The sequence below is a fragment of the Leuciscus leuciscus genome (assembly GCF_965113295.1).
Source record: "Leuciscus leuciscus genome assembly, chromosome: 6".
NCBI classification, from domain to species: domain Eukaryota; kingdom Metazoa; phylum Chordata; class Actinopteri; order Cypriniformes; family Leuciscidae; genus Leuciscus; species Leuciscus leuciscus.
Window position 1 is genome coordinate 5,935,477 of NC_138730.1, and position 13,144 is coordinate 5,948,620.

The 13,144-nt window shown below is 33.8% G+C and overlaps 1 protein-coding gene across 1 annotated transcript in view; it reads left to right on the forward strand.

Moving 5' to 3' along the window:
* LOC309501908 (uncharacterized protein) overlaps positions 1–13,144 on the forward strand; it is a 575,396-nt gene that overhangs the window by 329,816 nt on the left and 232,436 nt on the right. Inside the window, exons 19-22 of the mRNA XM_082174164.1 lie at positions 1,518–1,691; positions 1,961–2,134; positions 3,368–3,541; positions 3,811–3,984. Of these exons, the coding sequence (XP_082030290.1) occupies positions 1,518–1,691; positions 1,961–2,134; positions 3,368–3,541; positions 3,811–3,984 (696 nt within the window). The remainder of the gene's footprint in view (positions 1–1,517; positions 1,692–1,960; positions 2,135–3,367; positions 3,542–3,810; positions 3,985–13,144) is intronic.

Consider the following 13,144-nt stretch of genomic DNA (forward strand, 5'->3'; position numbering starts at 1 on the left):
TAAAGGAGGAGCGACGACAGTGAAGAGCGAGAGAGGAACAGGCCTGGGTTTTATTTGATGTTCTGTGTTCTGGCTTTTTCTTTCGTTTTGTATTTGTTTTATTTTTGTCATTAAAAGTCTTTAAATGTTCGCCGGTTCCCGCCTCCTTCTTCCCGTAACATCTGAACTTCGTTACAACATATATCTGTGTTAAATATGAATCCATTGTAATAATGTTAATCTCACCCTGGACACAGTGTGCAATACCTGCTCTTCCTCTCTCATCTCCATCACATTCTCTCTTTCTTCTTCTCTCAGTCTCCTTATCTTCACCTGTATATCTTCCCTTCCCAAAGCTGAGCTTTGATTGATACAGTCTTCGCAAACTGATTATTTCTGTTGGTTGTTTTAAACAGCCGGGTTGCGTCATCTCCCGTCTTACCGAACATTTTGCCTGCAGTCCCCAAACAAACCACACGAGGGCACCACTACAACATGAAATGATCAACTGCTGCTGAATTCAGGAGGAATTCACAATAAAAACGGAATAAAATACTAACTCTGTTACTCATGATAACTTTCATTAACTCTACAATAAGTAAATCCACTTCACCAGCTAATTACTCCTCGACAGCGATGCCATAGAAATATACAGAGCGACCGCAAAAACAGAAGTTCAAAGACAATATTCTAAAGATGCTGCGCGCTTGTTTCTCTGGCACATAAGGTCTATACATGTCAAAAAATGACCAAGGTCTGGACCTCAATGGTGTGTACGGCCCTGCATGAGGGCTAAATATACACACAGACACTATTAAGCACACAAGAAACACCTGAACATAATGAACCACATTTGTCCCAGTGAGCAAACCAAAGGTGACATTGACACGAAAGAACCTGAAAGTGTCATGAAACCCCGTTTTAGCTGGTCGTTCACATCTCAGAGCTGGAAAAGTCTGAGGAAATGTGTGTGTAAAGCTGTGGAAAAGTGGGAGTGTAAAGGGCGGAAAAGGGGGAGACAACAACTAATAAAACATAGACCTGCAACACACTCATTACAAAGCACACTTCCACCTCACATTCAGCCAATCACACGCTCCGAAAGCACACTTCCACCTCACATTCAGCCAATCACACGCTTCTACCTCTGATACCGTGATGTCGCTTCCACTTTACTTTTCAGCCCGGAAGAACCAAATTGCTCACAAAAATAACAAAAATAGAGTGCTTTTATTATTTTCAGTGATGTTCAGCCTGTACATATCTGTTCACATCTCAAAAAATTTGTTTTGGGGGTTTCATGACCCTCTAAAAATGATGTGAAATGAATGTGTAAACTAACATAAATAGACCAAGACAACCTTTGTATTGTTACAATGTTGGTAGTATATTTAAATGAACAATGTGTAGTCTTTCTCTGTGTTACCTGAACTTGAATGTCCCTGTTTATTTGTCAGCAAAAGTCTGCTGGATGAAGCTAAACACGTTAGTTGATCATCATAAATCTGAGTCATTTTCTTTTCTCTCTCTGTCTTCAGTCTGAATAGATGCAGTATTACAGAGAAACAGAGTCTCATCCTGACTTCAGCTCTGAAATCAAACCCATCACACCTGAGAGAGCTGAACCTGAGCGGGAATAAACTAGGAAACACAGGAGTGAAGCACTTATGTGACGTACTGAAGGATTCACACTGTAAACTGGAGAGATTGAGGTCAGTCACATTCACATACAAGAATCAAAATGCTTAAAATCACTTCAACAGTTTAAACTAAAACACTTTATACTCAATATCTCACAATGAGTCTGAGTTCACATTATATTTCTGCAAACATGTTCACCTTAGTATTTTGTGATCTGGTGAAATAAAGATGAAGATCTCTCTTCCTCTGTTTTATTTGCTGATGAAGATGATGTGACTTTACAGAATAAAGAGTTTTCTTTTCTTCTGTCTTCTTTTCTTCTCTCTCTCTGCTAATGTAGTTTAAGGGACTGTGATATGACAGATGAAGGTTGTTCTGATGTGACTTCAGCTCTGAAATCAAACCCGTCACACCTGAGAGAGCTGGACCTGAGCGGGAATAAACTAGGAGACTCTGGAGTGAAAAACCTCAGTGATCTACTGATGAACCCACAATTCAAGCTGGAGAAACTACAGTTAGTATCATTCCCATACACAAAAGAAATATATTTGAAATATATGTTTGGAATATATGCAAATATTCGAAATTGGCCCAATAAGTATATTTTAGTTAAATATATGTAAATGTATATATATATTTTTTAAATATATTTTAGTTAAATATGTATATGTGTATATATTGTATATAAATGTACAAAAAAATTATATATTGTATATAAATGTACAATAAATGTATATATTGTATATGAAATACTATTATTTTAATTATTTTTACAGAATTGAATACAGTTATTTAATAGTGTGTGTATGCAGTGTTAGACACTGAGTTCTATCTATTGTTTAAGTGCACTTCACTGTTGGAGTGTCACTGTTATGCATCATAAATATTGTGCATATTTTCAATATTTAAATGACTTCAGGAAAGATGTCAATAAAACACAACAATAAATCTAATAATTGCACTTAGTGTTAGGTACGTGCCACCTAATATGGCCTAATAGTCCTAGGAAAGCAACTATCTGTCATTTTACATTGCAGTCATTTAAATGTAAGTACAGTATTTATTATAGCTGTGTGTCATAATACAGTAGTGAAATATGGTAGCCTACTGTTGTGTATAGGGGAAAAGGTAGAGGAATTACTATGATCAAAATACATTTTCGACCCTTCTTTAGCAAGCTAAACATTTCATGACCATATATTTTGTCATCTATTTTACATGACATGTTATAAATGTAAATATATTTCACACTTAACATCATATATTTTTGTTATATTTCAGAATATATTTCAAAATGATAAATATAAGTGAAAAACAATGCAAATATATTTCAGTATTTTTTTTTTTTCTGTATGGGTTATACTGTACAGCAATTACAGTGTGACTGAAGTTTGTTTATTTGAAGACAGCAGGGCTTATGTTTCATTGTTTATAGCAGTGCACTTTCTGGGTTTTCCCTATTGCTCACATTTTTATGTGTTTTTATCTAGTTAGTAATTGTTTATTTTCCAGCATTTGATACAATGTACTGATTGTGTACATGCAGAAATCTGCCTTTTTAACAGAGAATAAAGAAGAGAGACGTCAAATAAATAGTTGAAAATGAAAGAGAAGAAACAGTGTCTTCCAGCACACAGAACTAGTGTGACTGGGTTTCAGAACAGACTATTGGAAACTAAATGCTGCTGTTGCTCTTCAATAAGATGATCATCATAGATGTGAAATATTGTTATTTCTCTGTCTTCAGTCTGTATGATTGCAGTATTACAGAGAAACAGAGTCTCATCCTGACTTCAGCTCTGAAATCAAACCCGTCACACCTGAGAGAGCTGAACCTGAGCGGGAATAAACTAGGAAACACAGGAGTGAAGCACTTATGTGCCGTACTGATGGATTCACACTGTAAACTGGAGAGATTGAGGTCAGTCACATTCACATACAAGAATCAAAATGCTTAAAATCACTTCAACAGTTTAAACTAAAACACTTTATACTCAATATCTCACAATGAGTCTGAGTTCACATTATATTTCTGCAAACATTTTCACCTTAGTATTTTGTGATCTGGTGAAATAAAGATGAAGATCTCTCTTCCTCTGTTTTATTTGCTGATGAAGATGTTGTGACTTTACAGAATAAAGAGTTTTCTTTTCTTCTGTCTTATTTTCTGCTCTCTCTCTGCTAATGTAGTTTAAGAGTCTGTGATATGACAGATGAAGGTTGTTCTGATGTGACTTCAGCTCTGAAATCAAACCCGTCACACCTGAGAGAGCTGGACCTGAGCGGGAATAAACTAGGAGACTCTGGAGTGAAAAACCTCAGTGATCTACTGATGAACCCACAATTCAAGCTGGAGAAACTAGAGTTAGTATCATTATACTGTACAGCAATTACAGTGTGACTGAAGTTTATTTATTTGAAGACAGCAGAGCTTATGTTTCATTGTTTATAGCAGTGCACTTTCTGGGTTTTCCCTATTGCTCACATTTTTATGTGTTCAATGTTATGAGACATTAAATAAATAGTTAAAAATGAAAGAGAAGAAACAGTGTCTTCCAGCACACAGAACTAGTGTGACTGGGTTTCAAAACAGACTATTGGAAACTAAATGCTGCTGTAGCTCTTCAATAAGATGATCATCATAGATGTGAACTATTGTTATTTCTCTGTCTTCAGTCTGAGTGTATGCAGTATTACAGAGAAACAGAGTCTCATCCTGACTTCAGCTCTGAAATCAAACCCGTCACACCTGAGAGAGCTGAACCTGAGCTGGAATAAACTAGGAAACACAGGAGTGAAGCACTTATGTGACGTACTGAAGGATTCACACTGTAAACTGGAGAGATTGAGGTCAGTCACATTCACAGACAAGAATCAAAATGCTTAAAATCACTTCAACAGTTTAAACAAAAACACTTTATGCTCAATTTCTCACAATGAGTCTGAGTTCACATTATATTTGTGTAAAATTCTTCACATTCATGATTTGTTTGTAAGATAATCTCTCTTCCTCTGTTTGTGTCTTTCTAGTCTAGTCTACTGTGGCATTACAGATGTTTCTTCTTTATCTCAGTCTTTGACTAACTCAAAAGCACTGCAGTTTTTAAAAGAGCTTGATCTGAGAGCCAATAAGATAGGAGACTCACAGCAGCGGCTCAGAGACGTGATACGAGACTCAAACTGTGTCCTGAGGTGAGGAAACATCACTGAGATATTAAAGAGATCTTCATTTACCTCTGATATGTGAACAAACCTTTCAAACATTTGTGAAAGAAAATTATCATTAAGCTTTATTGAAACAAAGAGTTTGTGTGAGAACAAAATGTGAAGTTATTGAAATGTTTAACACAAAGGAGGAAAGAGAACAAAAGCTCACTGTCACAGCTTTATACATCAACACCTGCTTTATTAACTGTGTCAGTAGAAGTGAATCATTTCAGTGTGAAAACAGACTTGGTCAGATTGTAGGAAAACGCTGCACTCCTGCTAAAATCAGTGCAGTTCCAGCTTCAGCTCACAGCGTCCAGCTCACATGAGAAATGTCTCTGTCTCTAGTGTGTTTTTACTGTGACAAGCAACACGTCACACTACTTTACACTTACTTTACTCTCAGTGATTTACTAAGAGCCTACAAACATGTTTAAACTAGAGGACAAACGGCTTTAACTAAAGGTTTGTGTTTGAACTCAAAATAACATTTGTATTTGCTCCCTGTGGTTTATTCCATACGCCGTACACTCATTAGTTTCTCCTTTACAGAGACTCAATAGGAGTCGCACCGACACACACACACACACACACATATGAACATGATTCAGGTTTTACATCTATTATATTATAAAACACAAATATCTGTGCAAGATCATGTAAAGACGGTAATTAATCTGATTACAGGAATTCAGTTTAACTTATTTTTACTAAAAAAAACAGTAATTGAAATATAATAATTTGCACTTTGTTCCACTGAACACTGATTGTTTTCTCTTCTGTTCCACTTTACAGTGTAGATGAAGATCAATTACCAAACGTCAGCGGTGGATTGTTTACATCATGGTTTAAATCTGTGAAATGAGAGGAGCAGAAACCATCAGGTGATCCACAGAAGAGTCTCACTACTGTCTATGAGGAGAAATAAATGTGTAAATGTGTTTCATACAGGTGGAAGAGACTCAGACTTCACAATTAAATAAAGCAGTGTGTGTGTTAGCATGCGTATTAGAAACATGTGATATTGAATGATTCATGTTGGTTTATTATTCAGCCAAATGATGGTTTAGTTGTAATTAAAGGTGGAACAGAGGAAGAAGCTCAGATGAGTGTCAGCAGAAATCTTCAGTATCAGGCCTGCAAATATAATAATGTTTGGATTGAACTCATCCATAATTATTAAAATATTTCTAATCATGAACGTGATTGTCAAGTATAGCACATAAATGTTTCAAAAGATTTAAAGTTTACATGTAACTTTTAAACATTTACATGATCTCTCTAACATTTTATACACAGAATATCTTTATTGTTATTGTTTTATTGTATATGAAGTTAGTTATGTGTGTGTGTGTGTGTGTGTGTGTGTGTGTGTGTGTGTGTGTGTGTGTGTGTGTGTGTGTGTGTGTGTGTGTGTGTGTGTGTGTGTGTGTGTGTGTGTGTACTCGTCTATCTATCTAACTGGGGACCTTGGTGTCGTTACACACTCACTAACAGGGGACCGTCGAGCCAAGTGGGGACATTTTTCAAGTCCCCTGTTGGTCATGCTTTAAAACATGTTAAAATCAGCCAAAACACGCTCTGGTTAATTTTGTACATTTTTGACCAAGTGGGGACTTACATGTGTGTGTGTGTTTAAGTCCATACTCAGCAGCGCTCCTGTAGGCTGGAGCAGGAACTGCAGTGGCCCATTAACACACGTCGTTCACACTTCTCTATTGTCTGAATGGCTGCTGTCCTTGAGAGGCTCTGAGACTGTAGAGCTGCTGTTTAACTGCTTCAGTAACACTTTATAATAACTGCACGCTATTAATCATTAGTTAAGCATTAGTAAAGAGTTAATTCATTTATAAAGCATTAATATACACTAATAAGCAGTATATAAATGCAGTTATAAATGCTTTATTCCTGTTTTAAAAGCATATCTATAATGTGTTTAATAATTGTATTTTCATACTTTATTAATGATCAATTTATCATTTCTAAATGAAGTATAGCATCATTTACAAAGCAGTTATTTAGGAGTTGTCAGTGGTTCATAAGATCCCTTAGAAAGTGTGAGTAAATGATTAAACTAATTCAATGTACATTCATACATCATACACTTATTATTCAGACATATAGTAATAGTTACTTAGTGTGTTAATAAATGCTTTATTAACATGTATTTCTACTGTAGTTCAGGTATAAAGCATTTAGTAGAGGTCAGTTCACAATTTTTTGTGAGCTCATCTAAAGTGAGGACTAGTTATGCTAGTTATGTAGGAGATTTAAAGGCTGTTAATATTTCTATGTTCTCTATCATTGTGTTGTGTTTGTTTCCTTTTTCTGTTTAGAAGATAACTGAGTCTTTAAATCTCCTTTATAAATGCTTTACTAGGCATAACTAGTCCTCACTTTTGCTCACAAAATAGTGAACTGACCACTACTAAATGCTTTATAACTCCCTGAATCTACTACATTTACTCACACTTTCTAAGTGATCTTATTAATCACTGACAACTCCTAAATAACTGCTTTGTAAATAATGCTATACTTCATTTAGAAATGATAAATTGATAATTAATAAAGTATGAAAATACAATTATTAAACACATTATAGATATCCTTATAAATCAATAATACAGCATTTAAAGCTGTATTTATAAACGGCTTATTAATGTCTGCTTTATGAATTATGATTTAACTGTTTACTAATGCTTAACTAATGATTAATTAAATGCAGTTATTATAAAGGGTTACCATATATATATTATATAATATTTTTCAGAATATAACTTCAAATATGCATTTTTTTTATAAAAAATTAAATAAAAAAAACATGCCAAGAGGGGATCTACAACTCAATGTTATAATTATAATGTAATTATTATTATATTATAAAGGTATTAATAATGCGACAGATAGTATTGGCTGCCTATTAATTAAAACATCATTTCTACAAAAAACAAAACAAAAAAAAAATCAATAGACATGTCCTTATTTTTCTGTTTCCTTTGTTTCTAGGATGTTGATGTACAGAGAAAGTCAGTGTTTGAAATATTGCTCAATTTAAATGCAACCAAACATATGTCGTTCGTTACCATCCAACAGTGGACCTTTCTTTAAGATCTAATTCAAAACTTTTGAGTTGACTTGCTGCATCTGGTCATTTTGAAGAAACAAAAATGAAATCATTTTTTTCATAATATAACTTTAAAAAAAATTAAAATTAAAAAAAATAAACATGCCAAGATTGAATCTCAACTCTGAACGATCTCTACCTATACAACAGTGGACTCACAATAGCCTGCAATGGAACTGTGTGTGTGTGTGTGTGTGTGAATAGTTAAGTATGTCTTTATTTTGTAACTATAAGTTATATATATATTTATATATAGGCCTTCATAGATACTTTCTATGCTTGGTTATGCAGTCCCTAACAATTTACTTGCCATTGTTATGTGCCATTGCACTCACACATACATGTCTATATTACTAACAGACCAATGTCGCTCTACACTGGCCAAGTGAGGACTCAATGAACGATGTCTATCTATACAAGAGAGGACTTGAACAGTGTGTGTGTGTGTGTGTGTGTGTGTGTGAACAGTGAAGTGAACTGGCAGTGAAGTCTGTCTTCATTATGTATATATAGTATATTATATATTATGCCTTTTATCAGTCATAATATTTGTTTATTTTATTTAACACTTATTTTCTCTCTTCATAGATACTTTCTATGTTTGGTTATGCAGTCCCTTTAGGGTTTATAGGATTAATCAAACAGAAATAGCTCTTTAAGGTAACGATTTCAGGTCACTATAGTGACCTATATTTAGTATAGCGTAAAGCATACTTTATACAGTGAATAATGATTTTATTCATCAAAATGAACTTCGCGTCCCCAGTTGGATGGTAAAGAACGATACGTGTTTGGCTGCTTTGTACATTTCTTGCCATCACAAACACACTGTAAAGATTTTGGAGGTCAATCTCAAAATGTTATGTCGAAAAACTAAAGTGCAATAAATAATACACGCTTTAGGGTCTGTTTACACGACATCATTTTCAACTGAAAACTGAAAACGTTTTGGCCGTTCATTTCAACGAAAATGCCATTTTGGGGGCCTGACAATGAAAGCTTTTGAAAACGAGTTTTTGTGAGCTCATCTAAAGTGAGGACTAGTTATGCCTTGTAAAGCTTTTATAAAGGAGATTTAAAGGCTGTTAATATTTCTATGTTCTCTATCGTGTTGTGTTTGTTTCCTTTTTCTGTTTAGAATATAAATGAGTCTTTAAATCTCCTTTATAAATTATTTACAAAGCATAACTAGTCCTCACTTTAGATGAGCTCGCAAAATAGTGAACTGAGCACTACTAAATGCTTTATAACTGCCTGAATCTACTACATTTACTCACACTTTCTAAGTGATCTTATTAATCACTGTAAACACCTAAATAACTGATTTGTAAATAATGCTATACTTCATTTAGAAATGATAAATTGATTTAATAAAGTATGAAAAAGCAATTATTAAACACATTATAGATATGCTTCTAACTCAATAATACAGCGTTTAAAGGTGTATTTATAAACTGCTTACTAATGTCTGCTTTATGAATTATGATTTATCTGTTTACCAATGCTTAACTAATGATTAATAGGATGCAGTTTTTATAAAGGGTTACCATATATATTATATTATATTTCTCAAAATATAACTTCAAATTTGCATTTTTTTTTATTAAAAAAAAAGCATGCCAAGAGGGGATCTGCAACTAAATGTTATAATTATAATGTAATTATTATTATATTAAGATATTAATAATGCGACTGATAGTATTGGCTGCCTATTAATTAAAACATAATTTCTACTCTTAAAAAAAATCAATAGACATGTCCTTATTTTTCTGTTTCCTTTGTTTCTAGGATGTTGATGTACAGAGAAAGTCAGTGTTTGAAATATTGCTCAATTTAAATGCAACCAAACATATGTCGTTCGTTACCATCCAACAGTGGACCTTTCTTTAAGATCTAATTCAAAACTTTTGAGTTGACTTGCTGCATCTGGTCATTTTGAAGAAACAAAAATTAAATCATTTTTTTCATAATATAACTTTAAAAAAATCAAAATAAAAAAAATTAAAAAAATTAAACATGCCAAGATTGAATCTCAACTCTGAATGATCTCTACCTATACAACAGTGGACTCACAATAGCCTGCAATGGAACTGTGTGTGTGTGTGTGTGTGTGAACAGTTAAGTATGTCTTTATTTTGTAACTATAAGTTATATATATTATATATAGGCCTTCATAGATACTTTCTATGCTTGGTTATGCAGTCCCTAACAATTTACTTGCCATTGTTATGTGCCATTGCACTCACACATACATGTCTATATTACTAACAGACCAATGTCGCTCTACACTGGCCAAGTGAGGACTCAATGAACGATGTCTATCTATACAAGAGAGGACTTGAACAGTGTGTGTGTGTGTGTGTGTGAACAATGAAGTGAACTGGCAGTGAAGTCTGTCTTCATTATGTATATATAGTATATTATATAGTATATTATATATTATGCCTTTTATCACTCGTTTTGAAAACGATGCCTTTACCATCTGCATGTAAACAACATAAACGTGAATTTGTGAAATTGTTACGTCATTCCAACCCGGTCACACTAAATGCGTCTCTATAGCACACATTGTGTTTATTGTGCAATTTATACGTGCATATGATAGGCATGGGTGGGTTTAGGGTAGGTGTAGTAGTGGTGTGTAATATGTAATATGTATTATATGTTTGGTTAGGATTAGTTTTGTAGGATGTGTGTGTATTACACTCAATAAAGTGCGTATTATATGCAAGTAAAAAAATATATTTTCGCGTAAAAATTGCACGATAAACACAATGCGTGCCATAGAGATGCATTTTCATGAGATCAGGCAGGTCATGCACAAGTATATAACATGGTCACATGCGTACTTATCATCACGTGTTCACATGTTCATGAGTATTTGAGTTTTTTTTTTTTTTGTTTTTTTTGACAAAGTAAGAAAGGTTTGGGGTGTGCTTTTAGATGGGCCTTTAAAATTTGACAAACAAATATCTTCAGTAACTGGATCTAGTTTCTATCAACTCCGTCTTTTGTCTAAAATTAAACACTTCCTAACTGACAAAACACTAGAGATGGCTGTTCATGCTTTTATTACTTCCCATTTAGACTACAGCAACTCATTGTATTGCGGTATTTCCAAGTCACAAATCGCTCGCCTTCAACTGGTCCAAAATGCTGCAGCAAGATTTATTCACAAAAGTAGTAAATATAATCACATGATGATGATGATACATTTTATTTATATTGCGCTTTTCTGCTTTACATATAGCCTCACATTCAAGCTGGGGGCAAGCTGGGGCCAGTTGTACTGTTAGAGGGGCCAGTTTAGACCTTATTGTTGTCATATCATTTTCTGCACTGCACTATAGGCATTAACAGGCAAAATACCATGATTACCAATCATTCAACAATGTATTTGCATTGCCATTATATTTTTTAAATTTGCATTACATATTCAGAATCAGTCACATTAACTGCATTCTACGATTTTTGTGTTTTTTTTGCAAAAAGATCAGCAAATTCATCTAGATTTAAGGCCTTTGCCCTCCTTGACTCAATACTTAGAACACCTAAATTGCTTAATCTGTCATCTGACATTGTGGACCTGAGATTGGTTTTCACCAGCTTTAGTGCATACAATATAATATACAATTAAATTATGCTTATTTTAAATGTATTGTGCAGGCTAGGTATAAAAAATATAGGAAAAACCATGATAATATGAAACGCTTCAAAACAGAGCGCACAAAGCGCGTATGCGCATCGCGGGTGCAGAATGATGTGCTCAAAGCAACATGGAGTCACAGTGTTCAGCGCTGCACAAGTGCGCATTTAAAAGTTCACGGCACAAAGCGAAGAAATTTCGAGCGCACAAATCCTAGTGTAGCCTATATCTGTCCAACAGTTTATTGATCATTTGTTTCTTCACATAGTGAAGTTTTAAATTCCAGTTATTGTGCGTTTGATGCCGATTCATAGTCCTTGTGGTGTGAACAGGCACACGGTAGCGAGTCGTTTTAAAACAGCAACAAACATAAAATACAAATACACAAAATAAAGTCATTTTATGCAAATCCACAGCCTTTTATCTACAGATCAAGCATTATAATGTGTATATATCATATTGGAGAGAGTTTTACCGTGCATATATATAACATAATATAAATTAACATTACAAAAGTTAATGATAGTACATTTCAAATACCTAAAAATTGACAATTAAGTGATTTTGTTCGAGTCAAAAATATTACTTAACATTAATGAACCAACGGTACACATTTTTTACTTTAGCAATCTTATGGGTTGTGGTCTCTCAGACATTGGCAGTAATAAAAATACAATAAAAACATAGTTTCCCTTTGGACTTAAATTACATATCTTTGTGGTATACGGTAGAAATATTGCACATTTCAGTCTAGCTTAGGTTTTTAAAATAAATAACACAGTCTTGGAAATAATATGTAAGCATGTGCAAATAAGCCTGTATAGTAAATCAAGTTCTGTTGGTCTTTGTGTTTAAGTGAGAAATTAATTCATTTAAATTGAAAGATCTCAATGTTTATAAGATCTTTCAATTATGTTTAACAGTTTTGAGCGTATAAAAGAGTGTATAAAAATGGGCTCTGAGTTTTGGCAGTGGTTGTGTCTAAGTGAAATATGTAGTTTGGAAGATGTAGTCACTGAATGCATTAATACAACATTGAATGACACAGACATTTGCAACACTTCTACAGTAATACCGTAGTAAAATATTTTCAGAATCTAAAAAATTAAATACTATCAAAACAATTAGATGTAGCTGAACACATACAGGTATTAATCTTTCAGTTTCATCACCATCTATAAAAAGGGGAAACTTGGGGGAAATGTGTACTGTACTGTAAACAATGACCATGTGACATAAAATGCTGTGAATTCTGAACAACAGAAAACAGCAGAAATATGTTAGAATTCTACCCGTTATTTGTGTGTTTTTTTATTTAACGTGTGTTTTTGGGGGGTAAAACCTTTTCTAGTGTTCTGGAAGAATGAGTTGATCTGAGAATGAAGTTTCAGTGCATTTTGAATGTGAAATGAACTGCTGTCAAGCTGTAAGTTGGTTTGGAGAAGATATCATGGTCTTTTAACCTGATATCATTTAAGACATCATTTAAGACTGTGGTATAAATGATTGAATGATTTAACCATAACTCATTACTATCCTTGATATTC